Source organism: Electrophorus electricus, chromosome 3 (assembly GCF_041902795.1).
Source record: "Electrophorus electricus isolate QZ-2024a chromosome 3, ASM4190279v1, whole genome shotgun sequence".
NCBI classification, from domain to species: Eukaryota; Metazoa; Chordata; class Actinopteri; order Gymnotiformes; family Gymnotidae; genus Electrophorus; species Electrophorus electricus.
The window spans coordinates 33,021,943-33,048,150 of NC_137499.1; the positions used below are offsets into that span (position 1 = coordinate 33,021,943).

The following is a 26,208-nucleotide window of genomic DNA, read 5'->3' on the forward strand; positions in this document are numbered from 1 at the left end:
GTCCGCCTCCTATCCACTCATCATTACATATAGATAGACTTATACTGAGAACCCTGATATAGAGGCTAAGTCATGCTCAGATGACTGTGCCAAAATTTGCAAACAGAACTGCGAATTTACCACAGTAGTGCAGATATACAGAAATATCATAGGTGCAGTGACACTTGTGCTGTAACAGGCAGAAGGAATACTATTCTTAGCTCAAAAACACTGTATTAAGACAGACAGTAGAAAGGAGGGTGTTGGACAGTCTTCTGGGAGGAAAGACCAGGGAAAGTACTACCTCCTCCTGTACTGAGGCAGGAGAAGCCTGGCTACTGTCCACTGGGCATTGAGGCTATGTGCAGCACCGAGCCTGCCTTCCTGATGACCTTATTGAGTCTTGATGTGTCCTTCACAGCACACAGCCACCAAGAAAAGAAGCCACCTTGTAAATGTCTGTAGTGAAATGCCACAAACACCAAAAGATGTCCTTTGATGTGTATCAAGTGCCTCTGCATAAACAATAGGTATAAACTGCATGGTTATGCATGTATATCTTAGATCTGTATGCCAAGTATGTGCTGCAAGCCCAGGCTGAGACCTATAAAATAATCAGAATCAGAATTACAATCAGGCATTGTTGGCCAAGTACATTTGCACATGCAAGAAATTTGTCTAGGTTACATGTATTTCTATTCTTCTCTATTCACATGGGAATGCAGACATCCTTGTCTACATCCTTGTATACATTCAAATATATACATTTATATATACATATTTATAATGTAACATAAGTATAGAAAATATGTGTATGCAAATAAAATTGAAAAGGCTGCTGAATAACAGAGCCAGATAAGAAACAGATGAGGAATTAAAAATAGCAGTACAGATAAGCAGTATCATAAAAACGTATTATTTTTTCATGAGTTTAATGGCACAAGGGAAGAAAGGTTTCTGTAATCTAGTAGTTTTGACCCTCCAGAGAGAAATTGGAAAAGGTGATGTCCCTGGTGTTTGGATTTTCTCTGCTTACTTTCTAGTTCTATGAACTCATAAAGGCTGAAGCTAGTTTGGTAAACAGGTCATAAAGACTGGGCTAGTTTGCATCTATAATCTTTTCTGCAGTTCCAATGCTGCACTGTATGTTGTGTAGTTCATGACTTGTGGCAGAGCTGTACAAGACTGTTATGGAGGTGGTGATGACTGACTGTATGAACACTGTGTATAATTGGACCATCATCTAGGAGGAGGATGAACTTTTTATGTTGAATTAAGTACATCCTCTGCTGGAATTTTTCCTCAGTGGAGTGAAGAGTGATGAAATATTACTGTTTTCAGAGCACTCAGGACCAGCGGGTTAACTGCCTGCTGTTATGCAGACTCATCCTCATTTAGGATGAGACCAGTAACTGTAGTGTCATCTGCAAACATCAGGACTTTGACCATTGGATGCAGTTGTTATTGTAGAGCAGAGGAAAAGGACACAAACTTGGAGATCATCTGTGGTGTCCTACCTGTAAAGAAGTAATCCACTGGCAGGTGGACAGATGGGCACTGAGATTAGCAAGTTTATTTTAGAACATTTCTTGGGTTGCTGTTTAGTGTTCTTTGCTGGGCATTTATCAACTCATGGAGCAGGTGGGAGCAGTTGCTCATGATGACTGACAGCTTGGCAAGCATTCTCTATCAACCAGCATCTCTGATATTTTAAGGCCATTTGCATTTGCTCATAGTGAAAAATATGACAACATGCCAACAAGAACAGCTGCTGGTTCACCACGAGGCATACCTAGCCATCCCAAAAAAGTGCCTACAAGCCTTTCTGTAAGCCTTCATGCCAAACAGACTTCGCACTGCAGCCCCCACCACTTTGAGACAAATGCTAATTTCTGTTGTTATCACAACTATTCTGTGTGGAGGTAAGTGATAAGGAACCAGTTCTTAGTAGACCACACTGAGAGCAGTGAGACTATAAGCAAATAATGCCCACTTCTAAGATTGAATTGCCAGCAGTGTGGAAAAAAGAGACACAGAATACAATACTACTGAGAGCCATTCCATGAGGGGCTTTGATGTGAGTGAAGCAGTCCCTTGCAAACCTACTTGCACTCTGCTTGAACCAACTTTTATTGTGGGCAGCCTGGGTTACTCATGCAGCCTTCACCTCTTCCACTGAAGGGGATTATTATGAAGCACCAAGGCTGTGGGAGGTAGGGGTGTGGAGGGTGGAAGAGCACCCTCTAACGGATGGTATAGGACCTTCATGTCCACACCTATACATTTGAAAATTCCCCACAGCACCCCCTACTTGAAATATGTTCCCACAGCTATTTGAAGCACTCTTGGAACCCAGGCCTGTCATTTCCTTCATTCAAGTGCAGCTGCATGGCAATGATTGTCGAGCATTAAGAGGAGTCAGCGAGACCATTCAGCTGTAAGAAAGCAATTATTAAGGACACTGTATGAAACTTAGACCCCACAGCCACTGAGTTTTGTACTTGGATGATCTATTTGTACACCTTGACAGAAGACACCTTCTAATATGTAGGTTTCCATCTGTATCTTGGCATATTTATCAGACATATTGTCATGTATGCCTGAAGCTGAATCCAAGCAAGATTGAGCTGCTATAAATCCTGGTGTCACGCCACCTGCTACACCCTCCAATACACTCCACCAATCAGCCTCACTCACAGTCAGCTTCTCTATTAGCAACTGGCCACAATCCTGTCATTGTACACCTGTGGACTATTATCACAAATTTCACACACTCTTTAAAGCTACAATCACAAACACCTCTATACCAAGTCTCTTGAGCTGTTGCTGAGATTCTAAGCAAGCCCACTGTTAGTTATTACCTGTTTGTTATATTTTCTTATTTTTAGATCTTGATTTTTGCTTGTCCTTTTTGCTCCTGTTCTGCCTGGTAACTTTAGACTATTCAACTCTGCCTTTGGATTTGTAACTCTGAGTGACAAGAGGCAGGAGGCTTCTTCAATCTCTTGTCATGTCCATACTACAACTTACCTCTGGCAGGTCTTGCAATGCATGTCATCAGGTCCTTGCAACTGATCCTGCAGTTGCAGCAGGGCAGGTGTTCACCATATTCCCAAATCCACTACTGCGTTCACTTGACTGGCTTCCTGTAGCTGCCTGTATCAGATTTACAACTTACTCTTGCCACTTTTCCATCAACAAAGTTGCTTGAGCTGGTAATGGTTCCTGTGATCAAGCAAATCTATTAAACATGGATTTCCATTGGTTTGAGAGCCCAACGATTGTGTGCCTGGATGTAGGCATTCCATAATCCAGTAATAAAAATCATATAAATATGCTCCTCTTTTGCAAATTTTGCTTCTTTCTTTTAGGGCATATCTTACCATCCAAGACCATCTTTTTCAGATTTTTCAGAACCACTGTTGATTCATTGCTGTTTTTGCCGTGGTTCTTGTGCTTTTAGTTGTAAATGGCAGAAAAGCAGGTAAACAGCTTTACATGGTGATGCCATGGCCCAGCCGTTCTACTGCTTGCATCATATGTTCATTGTTTTCAGTCCAACAGGATCCTGGGACAAGAATGGCAACAATTTTGCTGGTCAAGATCTCTTGTTTTGCGGTGGAAATGTGCAGAAGCATTTGAGATTTTGGCACCAGCACCATGCCAGTGGAAAAGTGCTATCTACTGAACCAACATTTGACCCATTAACCTTGAAGTTGATGCCTGCAGTATTACATCATACACAGAGAAGATCAGCAATGTATGTGACTAGCCCACATTTCAGAGTATGGGTGTCAGTTGTTTACCAAGACAAAAGGACACCTACATTGAGCCCCTTAAGCTCAGACTACTTTGACTAGCCATCCTTCAAGATTCATGGAAAGCCAGCATCAGAACTTCTCTTCTTTCCTCTTCACCAAACCAAACTACCAGGCTAGTCAAAACAGCCTTCCAGCAGCTGTCTTCCATTACTGACTTAAGACTCATCTGTTTAGGTTTCTTCCAAGTAGTTTTCAATCATGCACTTATAGAATGATTTTATATTTGCACTGGAACTGCCTTGTTTTCGCAATTGCACTTTTACTGTCTCATTTTTATAGAATTGAATTATATTGTATTATATGTCTCAATCTCAATCGCCAGACTATGGTTTCTGGTGATATCTTGAGTTAAGGGTATTTTTGGACTGGTATTTTTGGATTTTTGTACAAGCTATCTATTTCTTTTCTGAATAGACAACTTAACATTTTTGTAAGTCTTTCTGGATAAGAGATTTTGCTAAATCTAAATGTAAAATAACAGTGTGTGAGGGGCCACCATCAGACTTACTGGAATAAAGCTGAGCCAAACCAAATGAAGATTCCAATGGCAACTAAAGCTCCTAAGGCATGTAGCTGGCACCTACAGCATTGCAACACACCTGGAGAAGATCAGCATGTGACTTGCCTGCTTTGCAGAGTGTAGGTCACCTACAGAGTTTTATGCATCTAGCTTCATACAATTGACCTCTTCACCCCCTGACCAGCAAAAGAGCAGAGTGACAATGGTTTCCTGAGTGCGATGAAGCCTTCCAGCAGTGAAACAAAGCCCTCATCATTGCTCCTGTGCTGGGCTCTGTGATTCAGCATTGTCATTCACTTCAAAAACTGATGCCAGAGAGGACTTTTTTCTAGCCTTCTGTATTTATGGATTGTAAATATACAGTGGTGTGAAAAGGTGTTTGCCCCCTTCCTGATATCTTTTTTTTTTTGCATGTTTGTCACACTTAAATGTTTCAGATCATCAAGCAAATGAAAATATTAGATAAAGATAGCACAAGTAAACACAAAATGCAGTTTCTAAATTAAGGTTTTTATTATTAAGGGAAAAAATCCAAACCTACATGGCCCTGTGTGAAAAAGTGATTGCCCCTTAAACCTAATAACTGGTTGGGCCACACTTAGCAGCAACAACTACAATCAAGCATTTGCAATAACTGGTAATGAGTCTTTTACAGCACTGTGGAGGAATTTTGGCCCACCCATCTTTGCAGAATTGTTGTAATTCGGCCACATTGGAGGGTTATCCGCTTTTTCACACCACTGTATATTATCGCATACCTCTATATATCACAGAGATGTTACTTGTCAGTCCAGCTGTTGCAGGACATTTTACACAATGAGTTATAGATGATAACTTGCTTCTCAACTGCTTTGCTTGCTGGGTAACAATTTACATTACATTGGTAATATTTCAGTGTAACTATGCAGTGTAACTATAATATTGCAGTGTAATATACTGAGCAAAAATGTTTAAAAATACACTGATACTCTGCACTTATAGAATGGGGAAAAAAAGAGTATTAGTGTGCAAAAAATACAGTGGGTGTACAGAGTATCATACTGTTGTTACACAGTGTTAATCAGTATACTATACTGCAGTTAATAGCATAGTTACACTGTACCAATGGATATGTAATGTAATACTAAATTAGTCAGGCGTGTGAGTGTGTGATAAAGCATCCTTGAATTTGAGAAAGGCGCTTAATAAATGTAACTAATAATAATAATAATAATAATAATAATAATAATAATAATACCTTTTGGTGTTTTATGTACTGTATTTTTAGATAACATGCTAGTCATTTTTTGCACACATATACTGTAAGATAATACAGAATTATGTCCAAGGTCTTTGGAAAATGATGACAACTCAGTGAGGATTCATGAAAAATCCCTAAATGACTCCACACTGTAATTTATCCAAATATACAGAAACCCAGTTAGCAACATCTTAAACTGTCTGATTTACAGTACATTTAAAAATATGTACATATAGGACAGGTTAAGGGCTTTGCTGGTTGTTATACAGTATAACTGAATGTATCTAAAATAACAGATAGTTTAAAAGATTATTTGGAATCTCATTTCCATTTTTACCTTACAATGAGATGAAGAAATAACTGTGTCTCTCCAAAGTGCTTAACACAGTAGTTGTAATAATCAATTAATGCTTGTGATTAATATTTGTGTCTAACTACAGTTTAACTACAGTTGATGCAACATGGAGTTCTCACTTGTTTGATTGTCTGCGTAATGCAAATGTTCTCTCTCAGTGTCTACTTAAAAGAAGAACAGCAGTGACATTTGGGGGTGTAAAAATTGATAGAATGACTGTAGTGGGAAGTAGTGTGAAAGTGATTTTGTACATGATGTGACAATGAAAGTTTGTTTGGCAGCTAAAGCTTTTTAATGAACCAAGTAGTGTATCTTACACAGTGAGTTACCTCAGGTGTGGTTTCCAAACTTTACCATATGTCCTGGTCCTGAAGGACATTGTTGTTACTGTGTTGTTCTATAATGTATCTGTCATGGCACTGCCCCCGTCTCCTCGACTCCTCCCCATGTCCGAGCATCTTGTTGGTGTTTGTGTGTTAGCATGTGTATGTACAGTGTGTACTGTTTTTCAGCTGCCATGCTGTGTTTAGAGTTTATTATTCGCTTATCACATTTTGTCTTGTTTTTGCTCAGTGTTGTACTTTGTGTTTTTCTTTTGTTTCTGTAATGTGTCAAAATAAACATCTGTTTCTGTTTGAATGAGAGTTTGCTTCTGCATCCTGCCTCACCTCCTAACCTCACAGTAGCTGTACTTTCTAGTTTCAAGTCATACTGAATTTTAGTATTTATTCAATGTGTAATCACCACTAGTGAACAAAGATTTACAGAAAACCTTCTCACAAAACATTTAAAACATTTAGAGGTAGATTGAGCATTCTGCACAAACAATATATTTATAATCAAACCATCAAATATTTTTATACATTTGACTGCCCCCCCCCCCCCGAAGCAGTAATAATTATAAACTGTACAAAAAGATCTTGCTGAGTGTTATTTTAATGACTAAATATCTCAGAGAAATAAACTGAACTCAAGAATGCAACATATACAAGACATCAGACACAGACTTGAAAGTAATACATTTTATCTTTTAGTGTCAGAATGTACAGTAGGACATGAACTATAGGATGGCCATGAAACAGATGAGTCTATAATGTCCATGGCCTTCCAAATGAATTGAGAGTGGACTGAATCTTTCATTTCCTGATTGGTGAGATTTTTCCTGCTCTGTTAAGAGCATGGTTCCTATGAGCAATGAGCAAGAAGATGGGAAGGAATATTCACAGCTGATGGCAGCACACTGCACTTCTGCACATTGTCCATTAAACTTGTCAGCCATAGCATACATTGTAAGATCAAGGACAAGCTTTCCTTTGAAAATGTACTACACTGCCAGTTTCCTTTTCTGATTAAACTGTAGGCGATATATTTCTGCCATCTCAGGAACCTAATCTGGTCATTCTGCATTCAGTAATGATATTGAAGAAAAAAAATGCAAGAGAAAAGTTTTTGAATTTGATTTTGATTTTGTTTTGATTTTTTTTTGTTTTTATTTGCCTTTATGCTCTTTGATTTGACCTTTTTGTATTCCATATTTTTTCGAGGTATCTATAACCTTAATACTTTCATAATTTGTTGAGAAAGATCTTTACACAAAATGCAAAGTGTGAATGTAGAGAAGGCAGGGAGTAGTGTGATGGAGACCATGTTCTGGCTGGTGCTTTGTTCTGGTGGTCAGCGTTCACATTGTCACCAGGAAGACTGGAGTTTGAAGCCAGGTATGGTAACTACCATCTGAAGAAAAAATAGTAAAGAAGTTTTTGTCTGTCTTAGTTATAGTGAGATAATACTAAACGAATTGCACAACTGTGACTGTCAAACTTATTCAAACAAGTGCAACTTACTACACACATGTGAAATGTGAGTTGAACAAGCTTGCTCCGCATTAAAGTGTAAAGTGAGCACATTCATGTAGTGCATGTACAGTGGCAGGACCTTGGGATTCTAAGTTGGATGGCTGTTCAAGTTTTAAACCCAGGCTTTTTGCCATTTTCTGCCTGAGAGTACATGAATTGAGGAGATCACATTTTAAGCTTCCAATGACCATGACTGCAAACATGTCCTGTAGCAATTCATTCACCAAGTGCTATTTCCTCAGATAATGCTCAATTCAGGGTTAAACAGAAAGTCTAGGCTTCATTTCTGTCTAAGAGATCAAGAGATCTGTCTAAGAGGCTCCTGGATGCAAGAGCTGTAAGTTTGGAAACTCAGCAAACTGGCTTCACTTAAATACTTTATAAATTAAAGGTTTTCAGGAGTCACAGAATACAAATCACAGATAATGATTATTTGCAGAAATTAGAATATCACTCTTGACTCATAAGCATTGTAACTAGAGTATATTTATTGAATAAACGGAAATAGGAGAACATGCATAAAAACAATAAATTAAAATTCTATTAATAACCAGAAGTACTAAAATCACTATAGTGTAACATATGTAGCAGACAAAGTAACCTAACAAATTAACACAAACTAGATTCGTGGATGGCCAAAGTAGGTACCTAATAAAAGAAAGGAAAGAATGAAAGGAAAACTGTTTAAATGACCTGTGAGAACGATTAATGGTCAGTCTACTTATCGAACCAAATAACAAAGAAAACTTATTAACCAAATGAGATTAGATGTGAGATGTGAGAAGGCATGACAAAAAGCATAACAGGAAAACTTAGGAAAGAAGGAGAAACTTGTGAAACAGCGGGAGGGAGAACTAATTATAGGATTGAGGAGGCTGCATCGCAGACAGCAGGAAAGAATTACAATTCTAAGTTATAAACAGTAGCATTACTATTGATACCAACTGGTAATGTAAAAGGGCAAATGCCTGTCCTTACGGCATGTGGGGCTCAATCATGTCAAACTGTCTAAGGGTACTGAGGGAGAGTGTTTCCCATCAAACCATCTGGGTGGCAGAGAGAGAGTGTCCATTTTCCATCACATTGCTAGCTTGACCTGGCACGATTGATGTAGGGTGATGACGATAAGATGACTAGGCTTCTTGATCTGCGGGATTGGATTTTCAGAGCTGGCTCGGTTAGAGAGTCCTAGGCATTTGCAGGTAGACCCTTCCGAAGTAGGAATTTTGGGTACTGGTGGTCAAGCGTCCCATCCTTGCATTTAATGACGATTCTGAAATGGTTTATCGGTGGCCGTGCAATGAAACTTCAGTCTCAACCAACATAGCAAGGTGAGTTTGCTTGATATAAGCTGTGATGAACGAATTCCAATGAACATGAACTAAAATCTAAGAAATTAAGCAGAATCAACAAATGAGAAAATATAATTGATAATAAAATAGGGTAACATGATATTCAAGTCTTTTGTAACTGCTTAGCGACAAGCTATTGTCTTAGTTTTTAAAAAAATCTTATCTTCTTTGCTAAAAAAATAAAAACAAAAATGGGGGAGGGGGGCGGGGCGGGCATGTCTTCTGCACCTTCCTACTTCACACTCAGACTGCATAGGGGGTCAAACTTTCCAGGTGTATGTTGGGGAAAGGACATGCCTTGGTTTGTGCATATTCAATAGCCTTGGTTTTCACAATGGGGGAAGCAAATGGATAGTCAATTTAATTCCTTTCTTATTTTCTTGAAGTTACAAACTAGACTTTAATATAATTTGTCTAATTGATTCATATAAGATTTATAGTAAACACAGTTAGTAGTAGTTAACAATTTGTTTACAATAAACATGAGGAAAGCAACATACAAATGAGTTGATCAGGATGAATAATGCAAATTAATCCAAAACAAGTAATTAAATAATGAAACAATGGACACTTATCAAATGATAGAAGCAAACATCACAAAATAGCCATGCATTACTAGCTGATTACCATTTGACATCATAGTAGTAGTGCTAAAAGGCTATATGAATCTGTAGGAAAGCATATGTATCTGTGAATATATCTCTGTTGGATGAGACAGAGATATGCCTTCCCTGTTTAGACAAACTAAAATCTTGGTAGCAGTAAATTACACCCTTCTGCTGTCAGTAAGACATCATCAGATTTACAATGCACTGCTGCAATTCTAGAAAGGCAGTTTCATAGGAGAATAACATACCAGTGGATTTGTTCACCATAAAAAGATCTAACCAGGAAACAGTAAGGACAGTGGTGACATTTACAACTGTCACAGCCTTGTTAGGTTTCACCATGCCTATGCATACAGGCTTTCTCCCTCTGCATGCTGTTCACTGTGTGTAATGACTGCCACTTATATCTTGTTGCTGTGTGTGTGTGTGTGTGTGTGTGTGTGTGTGTGTGTGTGTGTGTGTGTGTGTGTGTGTGTGTGTGTGTGTGTGTGTGTGTGTGTGTTACGTAACATGGGTCAGTCGACAAGGCCAACTGGAATGTAACACCCACACATAATACATATAAGGGAAGAATATATTTATTGATATATAGAAAGCATTCATTGAAGAGATTTAATGTTAGGAAGACATTTTCCTCAATCAAGCAAGTATAGACGTCTTCTCAAAAATAACAGGCCTGGAAACTGGAGACTAGGATTTGACCTGTGGCTTGTTCAGAGAATGAAACCAATGAACCGCATGCCAGGTTTCCAGCCATCAGACAGAGATAAATCTAAAACAGGAGATTTTGATTGATGAGCTGTGTCAGACTTCTACATGTGCATCACATCATATGTCAAAAGAAAACAAAAGTTAAATCTTTTTTAAGTTTCAGGTGACTGCAAGATTACCCAGACAGCATGATAGTGGATTCACTGCCACAGACACTAAGCTGCTAACACAAAATGATACTGTCACTGTTAATAATAAAATCCCATAATATCTCAAATTATATCAACTTTCCTTTAAATAACTTGTTAAAACCAGGTATCAGCAAATGCTAATCATGTCCTGAGTGTCCAATATATGCTAACATTAAATAATGTTAAACAAATCCAAATCCAAAATCCTTTGTGAAGGTAACCTAGAATGTGCTCAGGAGAGGGACGTGAAGACAGGTTAACTTTTCTGAGCAAGTAAGGTAAGTTACATTGTTGACATCTGCAGCTACAGATTCTCAGTAAGGTGCTTTCACAATAAACTTGCATTTTTGCTATGATCATGAGGGATTTTATTGAGAAATCTACAAAATATCTAGCATGTAATAATTACTCACAATTGCTTTGATGGTCAACATCACCGAGTGAAAAATTAAGCTCTGAGGTGAATCTTAACTGGCAGCAGTGTCACATGGCTGAACACTAAAGGTTCTTAACTGGCCTTCAGTGAAGGCTCACAGCGCTTAATAAAACATCTAAACTGCTTCTACAGCCTGTGTTGGCTTGTTTTTGGACAGTGACTCGATTTGTTGTTTTTGACTTCACATTTGTTTGCCAGTCCTTTGCAATCTGTGATTGCCTGAAGTCTTTGAAACCGGTATGCTCTGTATCTTCCAATGTGATGCTCCAACGAATTATTTACCACTGCAGGTGCCCTTTAACGCTGATCTGAAACTAAATTACAAACCCAAAATCAAACTTTAATAACTGTAAGAGAAATTGGCCTCAGCTCTGAATAATGGACAGACTGAGGCCTTTAAGCTTTTTCTCAGACTATTGCCTATTGACATGACCAGTCAGAGAATTATTTCCTCTCAGATTGGATATCAAGCCCTTGGCTTCCCACTGGGCCTTGCATGATGGCAAGGTCTAGGTATTCTGGACTAACTATTTCCCTATTTAAAAATATTAATTCATGAAGCATATGTGCCCTGTAAAATGCCTTGTAAAACAGATGCCATTTTGCCTATATGGAATTCAGCACTGCACAGTGTTGGCATTCTAATACATGGAAATAATTCTGCATTCAGCAATGCATGCTCCTATCTCCAGTGTCTTTTGAATATGTATAAACATTTAAAGTTTTTTGTCAAAGGAATGTGATCTACATAGATCGAAGGTCCCGTCCGCTTATTCTCTTCTTATTCCTCCTATAAGTAAGTCCTCTTATTTTCTTCCCATTGTTTTTGCGCCCTCATCAGCTCTCCTCCTAATTTAAAGGAGATTTTGCCTGATAGCCTCTAAGCATGCAGAGCATTGAACAAAATCATTGGCTTGCAATAATAGTTTGGAAATATCAGTCTGTAATACATGGGGAACAGCACAAAGACAATGCATGTGGGTGTGGGATAGAAACTGTGTGTGTGAGAAAGAGAGAGAGAGAGTCCTAGCCTACATTAGAATGGTGACTTGTCTAATCTGCCTCACAGTTAATGGATTTAAACCAATATGGGTCAACTGTTTCACGTTATTAGAGTAGCAACAACATGGCCCTGGTCAATGATAGAATGTGGAGACAGGATTACACACCAGCTGGTTGCCCTATAGACATCAACCATGACAGAGAGTATGTTTCCAGAAAACCTTAGAGAATGGCAGCATATCAGGTAATGAAAAAGAAGAGCCCCAAAATAGTGCTATCCCATATCCCTGGCCTGTCTGAAATGGTTACTATACACCGTGGCATTCAGAAGTTAAGCTTTATCACAACTAATGTGATAAAGGCTTTTTTGCATCTACTCTCAGGTGAGTCTGAATAATTAATAGTAAAGTTGAAAGATCAGATGTATATAACAGTTTCATAGTCCCAAAATGCAGAGTGTGAGATAATTCTAATGATGAAATAATTAGCCTTTATTAGAGCCTTCGCAATACTGATGTTTTAGTGTCACCTTAGCTAAGAACATCACGGGAGTCACAGTCCATAGGAAACACTGAGTACAGTGCCAGTGGCTCTGCTGCTGTTTTTTTTTTTTTTTTTTACACTGGTTTATAGTAATGGTGTACTGCTCTCCATTTCTGGCTTTAGAGAACTGGGAACACATTCCTCCTATTAGATGCAAGTCTTTTTTTAAGTGACTTTCTAACAACCATTTTCAGGACTGCATTCAATGCATTGGCCTGCAGAGCATTGCAACAATCCTTCACAAGATAATTATTAAACTATTGTAATTAAAAAATTTAATATCTGCAAGACTCTGGGCTATACATTTTATACAAAATTGACACTAATTGCAGGTGTTTCTAAGTTCTTCAATTGGCCAAAATACAAATTTACCCCCATTATGCCTTACTGACAGTTTGAACTGATCGTTCAACTGGATTGTTCAACCTGGATTGTTCCAACCTCAGACAGGTGCTAAGTTAGTTTTGTTTGTGAAGCGTTCCCAGGTTACAGTAAAAAAAAATCCTTTAGAATTGATTTATGCAACAATGAATAAATAACCATTAATGGAAAGAAGATTGGGTATTCCTAAAACAATTATATCTTTATTTAAAAGCCTGATCATGAAAATTCTATCTCAACAGAATTATTTATTAAATGGAAATCACATATTACCAAGGTCAACGATATATTATTGTTGTTGCTATGCTGGCATATAAAGCTGATACCAACAGGTAAAACTAGGTAAGACATCCTTGATATGAGAGCAGTAGTAATACAATAACAATTTATTAAGTGACTGAGCAAGAAAAAATCTAACAAAAAGGCAAAATGACCAGACAAAAGACATAGAGAAATTATCTAAGGAAGCTGAGCTCAGTAAAAGACAACAGAGTAAGCAATAAACTAGTTAGCAGGCTAATGTAAAGTGCTAAAAAAATTAATGAACCTATGGGTGACAGGTATATGTGATGAGTGGTAAGCAATATTGTGGGAAAGGCGAGTGGTGAAGTGTTCATGAGGTGTGTTGTGAACTGTGGCTGTGATTGATGCTGGCATGGGAGTGTTGACACTGCCATATATCTGGCTGGGAGGAGGCAGTAGCTATCGTACACTTGCCATTAGCTATAGCTTGTGTTAGCTTGTTAACAAATATTAGCATCAGGAATATGTAAATATACAACGAAAAAATAAATGATCACCTGCCTCATTACAAAATACACATGCATCATTCACAAAAATACCAATAGAGATAAACACTGAGAAGGGATGACCATCTTTGCTAGCTAACTAGAAGCATGCTAGTTACTCCTTGAGTGCAGTTAATCCAGCTAATCCACTAGCACCACACTGGGTAGAGGACTTGGTCCTCTGTGCTCCTATAAGGATGATGTCAGAGGGGACAGATGTGTTGGGGGGCGGGGGGACTGGATGTGTCTTTACATTGGCATGACTCTCTTTGTTCATGCTCTGGGGCAGTGGTAGCCTATTACATAGGACCTTGGGCTAACAATTGTAAGGCTGTGGGTTTGAATCTTGTCTCTTCCATGCATCCACTCTTGGCCCATAGCCTTCTGGCTTCGTATAATGGCTGACCTTGCGCTCAACCTCCAAAGTAGCTTGGTTATGTGAAAAAAAAGCACAATTGTAAGGGACATGTATATGACAAATAAAGGCATTCCATCTGGCCTAGATCATCTTCTCAAAACTCAAATGCGTAGCCTTAGAGACAATAAAATGTCTTCATCCAGACGTCAGTGGAACACTGGAGGAAACACTAGAAGCCAACTCAAAGACCATTACCCAGGCCACCATAGTGTGGTATAAACCAAGGAGATACACTGTCATCAATCCTGTTCTGTATAGTCCTAAACCTCTCAGCCAGATCATCAACATGAGTGGGTGTAGGTACAGATTCAGGAGTGGAACTACTGTCAGCTACCTCTTGTACCTAGATGACATTAAGCTGTACACCAAGTTGGAAAATGTTCCATCTGACTGGGATCTATAACAAAGATATATAAGGAATAAAGAATGTCATTCCCCCCCCCCCCCGACCAGAGTAAGGCAAATCCTTAAGAATCAGTTGAATAGGAACAATAAGGTCAAATCCATAAATACATAACCCCTGCCAGTCATCAGATACCCAGCAGGCACAATAAGATGGCCAAGAGATGCAACGGAAGAGGAAGGAGGCTACAAAGTGTAAAATCTACTCTCTACTCTCCAGAATAAGATCAAAACACATCTGAAGATGTGCTTCAGTCAGATGGGAGAAGTAGTCATAAGCCCCTCCATGGAATGTACCACTGACAGATGGCAAAAGGTGGCTGATAAGTCAATTGCTGGAAAAAGCAAGACTGAAGGACAGCACAGAGTTTCTAGTCATGGCAGCACAAGATCAAGCACTATGCTCTAAGCTGATTGAAGCATGGGTGTATCACACCAGAGAGGACCCAAGATGCAGATTGTACAAAGGAAGTCTCTGAGAGAATCCAGTAGCTAGTGGCAGAATGTAAGATCCTGGCATGAAAAGCATATGCTGAGACACACAACCAAGTAGCAGGGATCATATGTAAAGCATCTGAGCTGGACACCCCAAAGTCAAAATGGGAGAAACCACAAAAAGTGGTGGAAAACCACAAGGTTAAGATCCTGTGGGACCATCAGAGCCAGACAGATAAACAAATAGTGGTGAACCAAACAAACATGTTGATATTGGACAAGATGCACAAAACAGCAGTGGAGATAGATGTAGCAGACACAATTGGTGGAAACTTTCAAAGGAAGGATTATGAAATGTTGGAAAAATATAAGGGACTGAAAGAAAGAAATAGTGAGACTGTGGAAGGTTAACACCAAGGTTGTCCCAGTGGTGATAGGGGCACTTGTAAACTAGAGGAATGATATCAATCTCAGTCCAGAAGAGTCAAATCCTAGGAATAGCAAAATCTTTGCTCATGCCTTTGTTCATGCTCTCATCGCCATCACTCTGAGTTTGTTACGGTATACAGTTGTCAACCTCACCAGAATGGTGATTCTGAGACAATCTAGCCCCAGCATGTCATTGGTCACTGATTGTCCTGTCGATACCTATTGTGTGTGTTTGTATTTATATGCCTCCTCTTCAAATAGTTCCCTACAGTATCTGAGATCAAATTTCATTATGATCGTGAAACTCTGCTCACTATACAATCTGCTATGGATGTATATGAATGGTGGAGAGCATTTTTTTTCATCCCCAGTTTTCCATGGTGACATCAGTGTGTATTCTCTGCATTTCCTCCTGCCTCATGCAAAAAGAGGAGCACCAGAGAAAATGAGGAAAGTGAGCCGGAATGAGAGTGAAGATGCACCATTTTTCATATGCACAAAACCACGCTTTCATATATGAAAGGTAGAAATGCCAGGCACTTACCCTGGAAAATAGATGGCAGCAGCAGTGAGGAGACTAGCAGGATACCAAGAGGTGAGATATGTGTGACGTGGGTCCTGGCAAATTCTCTGATAATGAGTGCTTCTGTTATAGCAGATTTTCTTAGGTTCCTTTTATAGAAATTCAGGGTTTGAATATAGGATTCCTGGAATGAAACAAGGAGCATATGTTTCTTTTCTGTTTCTAGTTAGTCATTTCTTATAGACATTTTAAAAATTAAAATACAATTATATACTTATTAATGTATTAAAATAAATCTATTTTAATAAGCCTAACCTTAAGAGATTCCATGATATGGAATAACTAGATAAGTAGGCTCAATATAGTTTGCATGCTAAATATAGTATGCTTTTCCCCCCCTCCATCTCAATTTATAATTATAAATCTTAAGCATTTTTTAACTCCAGATATACAGGAATGAGATTAAACACATTCAACACATTTAGAACTGTGATGTGACCATGTGGATCATTCATTTGTACATGCTGTGCACTTATGGTACTTATGGTACGAATTAGGCACAAGTTCCCAGCATCACTTCACTCAAATCCTCTTGAGAATTACACACACAAAGAATCCTAGCCTCTGTCCTCAAGCTCAGGAACAGAAGGTCGCACACTATACAAACAGTGCCCTTGGTCTAAGATAGAAGTCTGGAGATTCCACTGTGGAAGGACATAGAGAGTGATTGAAGAGGGCCATTGGCTTTTTTCAACATTCTTCTCATTCAGCAATTCTTACATGCTTCAGGGATGTGAATCTGAATGTCCAGGAATGACATGAAATGCATCACAAGGATTAAGCATGTTGTCACCCTAAAGTGGGATCAAGGGGCTTTCCAATCAATATTTATATCTTTTAAAAAATAGATAAATCAATCATTAACCCTTTCAGGTCTGTACAGAAGATGTTAGAAACTGATAGGGTTGTGCGGGCTTGCATACAATTAATTAAATACAAAAAAGAAAAATATATAATTTCTTATGTACCTACCCCTTGTTTTCAAGTGTCCTCTTTCCCCATAGAACTTAGTTACAGGGGATAGTGGTTGGAATCTTCCCCTACAAGAAGGGACAATGCTTCCAGAACCAATACGTCTCCACTAGTCCTCAATGGCTTTTACATAAACAAACTCAACATGTTTTGCCAGACATTTCCAATATGCAGTCATCAGCTGTGGTGATCTCTGTTGCCTGGGCTATAGACATCCTTTTGCGGTTGTCTGCAGTTGTCGTTCACAACTTCAATTTCATGCATCAATAGTTCACCAAATAAAAAAGAACACTTATTCATTAGCAGGCTACTAGTGGTGCTCTGTAGGCAACCCTGCCAGTCTGCATTGATTAGCAGAGTAGTAAAGTTCAGCAACAAGAAAATATGTCAGAACAAAATGTGTGGATTGTCATGGACAAATCAGCTATAACGATGTTTAAAAAAAAAGCAAGCAATAACAATGTAAGGATACTATTAGTGAATTTTTGTGCTTGTTATGAAGAAAATGACTATAATACTTTGAAACTACTTTAGACTAAGATAATATAATGATCATTGTAACTTTTATATTTTTATGAACTTAAAAATACTTACATTTGTGGGTTTCTTAGGTCTCTTGCACATCCATTTTGCTGGTGAGTCCCAAGGCATTTTGAGAAATTTCTCACAGCATTCAGAGGCGTGTGCCTCTGAAAAACCCTAACATTTTACCCTACTCTTGTATCCCCACAAAAATTGGGACACCTTTAGGCTTGAACGCACAAAACAGAGGGGTAAGGTTAGCGGAAAGGTGAAGGGGTGAAATGTGATTGGGCCTAATTAAAAAGTAAGCATATATATATATATATATATATATATATATATATATATATATATATATATATATATATATATATATATATATAGCGCCTATGAGAGAGAGAGAGAGAGAGAGAGAGAGAGAGAGAGAGAGAGAGAGAGAGAGAGAGAGAGAGAGAGAGAGTGTCCCTGCCGCCACATGCACCAGTACACAAGATTTCCAAAGAAAAACATTTTGGACAGAAATCCTTCATCAGGTCCGTCTGAAGACCTAGGAGGTGAATTGCTTTAGATCCATAAACACGATGTTACAAAGCAAAACTCTTGGAAGGTCCTTAGGCTGCTTACTTGCTGAAATGCAGTTTAATGAAATGGAGTGTACTTCGTCAGTGTTACTAATATGTCATACTGTGTATGAACAACACTTGTTCCTTTTTTCATGCTTACAGTGAACCTCGTACGCAGAGCCGGGCGTACGAAAGCGTAAAACAAACATAATTTGATGTGTCTGCTCAACATTTTTCCGTTAGCGCTGGAAGAAAAGTATGTTTGTGCTCCAAGAAACACGGCTTCACTTTTGCTGCGGTATTAATAAGATCACTCCGTGTGACACATATCGCACGGTGCCTTTGCGCCAAGAATAGGCAAACAAATCGCATGGCTCGAAAGCCAAAGGGGCGCAGACCAAGTGCCAATCATAGTGAGCTGCACCGGATAAGAGAACTACAATTCTGCAATAAATCTAAGATATTAAACAAACGTGCTGTGTGGATGATATTTAGCCATCGAGAAGGTTAATTCCTCATATCTGAAATAGTGTTGTAACTCGTTTTTCAAAAAGAAAATAAGATAAGAAAATAAGATAACGTTTTGTTGATCTGCGTGCGATTGCATTGTACTGTAACTCGTGGTTACAGAAGCGGAATATAGAACGGCGCGTAAATCTGCTCAGTGTAGTTGTAGCCGGAGTGCGCAAGACAGTTTAACCGATTGGTCTAGGAAGCCGGCGCACATACAGTTAGACCGCACTGCTGCACTTTATTTCCTAGTGGAAGTTCTTTACTTCATTTTTATCCCTCATTTTGTCGTATCTCAGTTTGCCATGGCCTGCGACATTTATCCCTGCAGTGACGCGTCGCTAATCAAGTACATATTAATGAAATGCATGCTCTTCTAATTCAGGAGACTGACGCTGCACAAAGAAGTCTGTACCTGAAGAACACGCAGAGGCGAGTAGCCAGAAGCTTGTTATGCCAACAAATAATTGGATGAAGAGAGCCTGAATAGTGGTTATACAAGACGTGGTCTACTAAAAGTTCTATCCGCAGGGTGTAAGGAGCAGGTCAAAAACACCTATCGCTTATCATTCCTTTGTGGGGGACCAGCGGGAGCAGGACACCTTCGGAAGGACAGAGCTTGGTCCAGTACAAGCCAGTCTCCGGAGACCTGGCGGAATTAAGATATCACTTACCTACTACGGATTTTAATTGCTGAAGGCTTCTCAAAACCAGGAATTAACAGTACGCGATTTCAGCATAGCAAGATGTAAGATAACTACCTCACAGGCTGGGTCAACTACTTGAGGGGCACAAGATGAACGCTCTTTTTTAACTGCCACTCCACTTCACTTTTTCCGCGTAGAGAGGAAAATGTGGAACTGACTAGGTGGCCAAAGGTGAGGAGAAATCTCCTGTCCTTTTGGGATAGTTTGCTACCCAGGCTACTCTCAAAAGCGTTGCGGATCCACACTGCCGAAGTGTCGCTGCTAGTGGCGTGACAGCAGTGCGATTAAGACTCTTTAGAGTTCGGATATTTCTGCAGAACAAGCTGTGCGACAATGTATCGCATTCTGCATCCTCAAGTAAGTTTGAATTTCAGATACATTTATTTTTAAGTATTTTTTCAGAACAATGTCACAAACTTTCATCGCAACTTTATAAATCGCATATATGTATAATTCATCGGAAGGTCATGAACGATATTATCAATTAATTAATCAGTTGAGCCTCTATCAAAATTTACCAGAGAAATGTCTTCGATCACTGAATAATTCACACGTTAAACGTTACGGCAGGCATGTTTTGCTCCATCTACTTTACAACATTTCTGGTGTTTAGCCAATTGTAAACTAATATTATGTTTTGCTAATATAAAACATGAAATACAGTTTACCTTAAAACCAGATCGAAGCCCACCTTGTTTTTAAATGAGCCAACTAGTGCACTAACGGAGTAGTATGTTATAGGGATTCTTGAAAAATCGAATTTGGCGATGGAATATGACGGAAAGTGTCAGTGGTAATTACTTAACGATTATCGTGAGGGGGTGGGGGAATTGCCAATGACTCAGCAGCGTGTGGGTGTGCAATTGAATTCTCATGACGATACATAGGCAGAAACTGGACTCAACCCACCGGTGTTTATCATGCCCTGCGCTTATTATAGCGCCTTGGCACTTCCATACAAACAACATTTCATAGACCAAAGGCGATGATTGTCATCATTTAGTACTTGAAACACATAATAGAAGAACCGTGATTGCTTGACAATATGAGGACACTGAACGAATCACTGCAGGCTAATTAAGTTATAAGACTTCAAATCACGAACAAGATAAACTTTTTATGAGGTTGATCAGAACAGCATCATCAGATTAGTGCTGAATAATAGTGGACTAATGGCTTGCTAAAAATATGACAAAATATAACAGAACAAAATATTATGCTGCACAGCATCCTTCAAATTATTATTTTTAATCAATTTTATGAACTTATAAACACATTAACCAGACAGGGCATTACAGTAAATCTAAAGCAAATTATGTCTGTCCATCCTCTATTTGTTATCCTGTAACATACAAGATCATTTCTCAATTTTGAAAGAGTTAAAGGATTTCATAAAACTTCAGAGAGAGAGAGAGAGAGAGAGAGAGAGAGAAAGAGAGAGAGAGAGAGAGAGAGAGAGAGAGAGCGAGAGAGAGCAGTAGAGAGTCATTAGCTACTTCACTCTTTTCCTTCTTAACTGGGAATAAGACCTATGCATAACTAGCACTCTGTCATGACAACATGTCTATCACAGGGATGGGATATTGGCAGAGAGCTAGATGTTATCTTTCTCATTTGTGAAAAAGATGATGTTTTCCTCTGTCCCTCCTCTCAAATTAGACCATTATTTGCTCTTGTGTTGTAAAACTATGCTGTAAATACAATGTAGGTCTTGGTAAACTCCTAATAATGGAGGGCCGTCATCAGTCCTAGTTCCTTGGCTAGGATTTCAGGGAAACTGGCCCTAAGAATTGTTCCTGGTTTGGATGACCTTGGCGCAGGTCCAAGCCTTGTCAACTTAGAGCAGGCTCTTTTGTGTGTTTCTGATGGGTGCAAACGTGTTTTTGCCACACTGTTCCACACCTGTCCAGATGACATGGACCTATCTCAACCCCACTCCTCAGTCTGCCAAGCATCTGACAGGTCCTGTGCAATTAAAGTCAATCCATCACCGCTCGGTGAGTGCACTGATCTCATTAACTAATCACAGAGCACTCAGGTACAGGGGCATCTCACTGGATCTCTACAGGCTCAACACACTAGGGATGCTAATAGGGCTGACGGGTAGAGAGGGCTGCTTTGTAGGGGAGCATCTGCAAGGCAGCAGCTTGCTAGCTAGCAGTAGATTGTAAGCACACTCAAAACCCCCACAGGAAGTTGGAAAAGAGAATATGAGCTTTTTGCTGATATCTATCCAGGTATGTATTTGATTTTATTTTTGTTCTTTAGGTAGTCATCTGAGGCATCAGAACATTACTTTTACTTTAGTTTTAAACATTTGAATATTTTTCCATATATACAATTAATTTATATATGACATATATAAGTATATATACTACTTTATTCTTAATATATTTTTCTTTTCTTTTTCATATTTAAGTGGTTGCAGTAGCACCCCCATAACGTCAACAGTTTTTATCCAGTCCTCAACATTAATGATTAATGATTTAATGATTGATCCATCTATTTTTTAAAGAAGTGAATATTGATTGGAAAGATCATTGCTCCCATTAAATATAATTTTTTAAAAAAATGAAAAATTGCAATAAAATATAACCCTTCATCAAACAGTTTTATTCAGAACTTTAGTCCCTAAAAGTGCTCAGCATATATGAGAATTTCTTCAAGACTCATAGAAAAGCATCATAGGCAGCTTTGTCATGAAAGAATATTATGAATATTATGGTGGTGTTTACACTTTATGGTGTTTACACTTTATCTCTTTGGAGGGTCTTTTGTAAACCCAGCCAAAGATTTAGGCAGCCCATGTGTGTAGTTGGTATTATACTATAAAATGGTTCTTCATATCCCTGTGGCCAGGTGGTGAGAGGACTAAGCTGTTAATTATTAGAACATTACTCAATGTCATTTCCTCACAAGTAGTCAAATATGCTCCATCTGTCAAACCATAGATGTGGAAAGCATAAATGATGCCTTTTCCTTGAGCTCTACTGTCACATGAGGTATTCAGTACTGGTCACAACCTATTCCAAAGGAATCAAATAAGACTATTATAGAACCTTCTTGTTCTGTAATTGGCCAATTTATTCAAACTAGAGGTTTTTCTGAAGTGATATTCTGAAGACTTGAAAGCTTGGCATAAATGGTCTGCTCTAAAGTTAGACCTGCTACAGAGACACAGAAATGAGCAAACAGAAGTCAAAGTCACTGGAAAGATGGAGCACAGGGTTTCACTGACAGCATAACCATGCTTCTGGGGGCTCTGTAATGAGACCCCAGTATAGTGCAGGGTTCCCCTGAGTTGCCACTGTTGAAACATGCTTCCACTAACCACTGTAAAGTGGTTTTCATTCAGTGAATGTTCCATCAGTCCAGTCCAACATTAGGTTTGATACATGGTACAAATGCAGTGCAAATAGAAAAATAAATAATTGCTGGATAAAATACTTTCCATCATGGGATTTATTGCTGTAATTCAGTCAGATTATAGGTATATATGTCATATATTTCATAATATTTCTGGTAGTTATTCTTGAGGTATAAAGCAATGGAAGTTTTACTTGTTGTCACTGTGGCCAGATTGGTTTCCACACAATAAGAATAAAAATATAAATTTCTCTTCCCAACTTAGAGTGAGTCCAGTTTTCTCTGCTCTTTACTCCACCATATATATAGAAAACTGGTATCTTGAAGGTTGGAAAGAAGGAGTATGAAAAGTATTTCTACATGTTGTACACAGATAAAGAGAGGGAAAAAAGGCTGGAGCTGCCAGTAGACATTCCACTGTTTGGAGACAAAGGCAGTTAGCCCTGCAAGGTGGAAAGAAGCGCAAGATGTTCATGCACATGGTTCTTATGCACTGGGGACTAGTGAGGTCCCTTTCAACTCTATAAAAGTGCACCTGACATCCTAAAGTTGATTGTTCATTGTAGTAGTGTGGATGAAAGGATTTATCCTAAAGGGGTGGTCAAGAACAGGGGGAATTCTAATGCCAAAAAGAAAGATGCAGTGAGTACAGTTTAGACTAATAAGCCCTATTAATGTGGAGGGGAAGATCTTTTTAGTGTGGTTGTGCAGAGGCTGACTGAATACTTGAAAGCTAATAGTGTAATCAACACATCAGTGCAAAAGTCAGGGATCCTAGGCTTTTCAGGATGTTTATAACATAGTAGTGTGATCTAGCATCAGAATCAGTGAGCAAAGAAGGAGGGCAGGGATCTACATGTAGTATTTTTGGATCTTGCTAATGCCTTTGACTCAGTACCACAAAGTCCCGTGGAAGGCATTTGAGTTTTTCAGGTGCCAGATAGTACTACTAGGCTGGTCGGAGCCTGTTTTAAAGATATTTGGTTTTGCTTTAATACAGATAAATATACTACATTTGATATGCACCAAATATACAGCATCTGGAAGTGGGCATAATTACAGGGTGTGCAATTTCACCATTGGCATTTACAATGGCATTGGAAGTGATAATCATAGCTTCCAAGTGCGTTGGTGGAGAGATGTTGCAGGATGGCACTCAGTGCCCTCCTATTAGAGAATTTACTGTTAATATGACAACACTTTTGACTACTCTTCCATGTGATCAAAGGTTGCTTGACAAGTTGAATGATAATCTTAAGTGGAAAAGGTTAAAGGTTAAACTTTATCAATCCAAAAGTCTATCTACTGTTAGGGGAATGCTCATGCAAGAAAACCTTTTTTACTAATGGTACTCGAGAAGCCTGTGCAACAATTTGATAGATGCTATAATGCCACTCTTAATGATATAGAGCAAGTTGTGGTCCTGAGAAAATATATGGTGAAGGATATTAATAATATCAATGAGTTCCTTTTGCCAGGTAAGATAAAACTTTTTGTGTCTCCAATCTGTATTATTTCTTCAGATGTGGTGACGTCTGACAGCCTATGAAGGTGCTGTAAGACAAGTGGAGAAATAAAAAAAGATTATGCATAAGACCATAAGGAAGTGGTAAGGTATGCCTCTTGTCTAATTAGTGTAGGTTGGTACAGAAAAGGGATGCTAGAGCTGCCAATGTTTAGTAGAGAAATTTAAATGTGCTAAAATAAGTCTCGAGATTACTTAGTTGAGTTCTAAAGAGGTGGCAGGCTCCTGTTGTTAAAACAGGAAGGAAGTGGGATTCACAAGAGGCAGTCCAGTAAGCTCAGAGAGCTCTGGAAGACAGAAATGTCATACAGCATGTACAAAATGAAAGAGCAGTGTTTGGGTTAGGTGATTCATGGAAGGCATTCAAAAAGACAGCACTACCAGAGAGGAGGTGGATGATTACTAACTTTATTCAAGAGCAGGAAGAGGAGGGCAGGCATGCAGCAGCAGTCAATCAAGGAAAACAGAGTCAGTGGCTAAAGTGGGAATATGTTGAGAGACGAAAGATAGGTTGGTGAGCTTATGGGCTATGAGTCCAAGTCGCATCAAATGAATCCTTGCAGCTGTCCTGATATCCTTCTAACCCAAAACCTTGGTCGGTGTACGGGAAGACATGCACTGTAAACTATGTTTAAGTTAATTCTATGAGGCACATTTTATCAGGTAGCAAAGTTAGTCTTTCACATGGAGATTATACTTCAGATGCTTAAATACCTGGCATGTTTATTGGACGGTAAGCACATAGATGTTAATTCTTATTTAGGCAGCAATTCTTATCTGGAAACAGCTTTATTAAGTTTTGAAGGAAGGGCAGAGTGTCAGTGGTCAGACACAAGTTAGAAAAGAGTTTTCAGAAGTGGTTGAAAAGGCTAGTCAGTGGCTGTGGTTCAGAAGGCTCACTAAGATGTCAGTGGGGTTTAATACAGCCTTAGTCACAGGATAGGGCACAATAGTCAATCAGTTGTTGAAAAATGTTATTACAAAATGGGCTTGGAAGGGGGTGAGTCTGGGATAACAGGTCTCATTGTTTAGCCATTTGGAGGTGCTGTAGGCTTAATTCAATGAGACACTGGAGAAAGGGGATGCCTACTTGACAGACCTAATGAAAAACCTGTCATTTGATGGCCTCGAAGGTGGTTTATCCATTGTTGGGCAATTACAGTAAATGGGAGGGGGAAGTTGAGCTAGGCCTTTATATAATCCCTAATGTCTTGGCACATGTAAAGAACATCTTAACATGTGTATAATTGTATTAGACAAATGGAGCCTTGTGTGACTCATTTCACAGTATTGTAATTATATAATACAACACATGGCTAACTGACTTGGCACAGATGCTGTACAATAGCTGTACATGCCACAAGTCCCAGTGGCCCGTAGTTTTTTTGCAAAATACAAATAGCTGGTACCTGGGTGCTGAGAAGCTCAGGCAGAAGAACTACAGCCACCGTTACTCTGTGTGTTTCTGACTCGTCATCAGCATTGTTCTCACGTGTCTCTCCTCATGCACAACTTGCATGTGAACCATTTCTGCATCCTGCTTAGAACAAACATGTACATCAACGGTCTTATCAGTTCCTAGGAGATGTTTCTTCCTCTGGATTTGTTTTGACTGAGCTGCTCTGTAGCTGCAGCTGTTTATTTCTGTTTATTTGAATTGTAATTTGGATATTGACAAATTCTATGAGATGCAGCTACAAAGCAAATCATAATCACAAAAATTAGCAAAGGAGGTTCCCTTTTTCTCTGATTCAAGCAGGAGATTCCCCTTTTCTACAGGAAGGCAACATTTTTACTATGCTAATATTTTACATTATTATGAATGCAAAGCTAATGTTGTAATAATCAATGCAACAGAAATGCTGGCTAAAAGTTTCACTCCAATGAACAGATTTGGAAATAAATGTACATTGTATTTCTCTCTCCCTGTCTCTCTCTTTTCCTTCTCTGGCACCGAGTTCAATTTTATAATGCCTTTTCCCTTGCCTCCCTG

General features: G+C 38.9%; 1 protein-coding gene and 1 long non-coding RNA gene across 5 annotated transcripts in view; one reads left to right on the plus strand and one right to left on the minus strand.

Moving 5' to 3' along the window:
* Positions 1 to 6,840: 6,840 nt before the first annotated feature.
* On the minus strand, positions 6,841 to 17,824 carry LOC145657016 (uncharacterized). 2 transcript variants are annotated; one of them, XR_014122787.1, is made up of 3 exons: positions 17,023 to 17,824; positions 16,012 to 16,174; positions 6,841 to 7,649 (listed from the first exon to the last, which is right to left on the minus strand). It is a non-coding gene; the product is annotated as an uncharacterized LOC145657016 (long non-coding RNA). The 2 variants fall into 2 exon arrangements; XR_014122786.1 differs by lacking the exon at positions 6,841 to 7,649 and adding an exon at positions 8,240 to 9,159 and having other exon boundaries at positions 16,012 to 17,824.
* A 175-nt stretch (positions 17,825 to 17,999) lies between these two features.
* crhr1 (corticotropin releasing hormone receptor 1) overlaps positions 18,000 to 26,208 on the plus strand; it is an 88,001-nt gene continuing 79,792 nt past the window's right edge. The window contains exon 1 of one of the 3 annotated variants that reach the window (XM_081711183.1): positions 18,000 to 19,681. Coding sequence is in view for 2 of the 3 variants with exons in the window: in XM_081711184.1 (XP_081567310.1) it covers positions 19,658 to 19,681 (24 nt within the window). In the remaining variant the exon portion in view is untranslated. The remainder of the gene's footprint in view (positions 19,682 to 26,208) is intronic. The other 2 variants (XM_081711184.1, XM_027030045.3) reach the window with 2 other exon arrangements.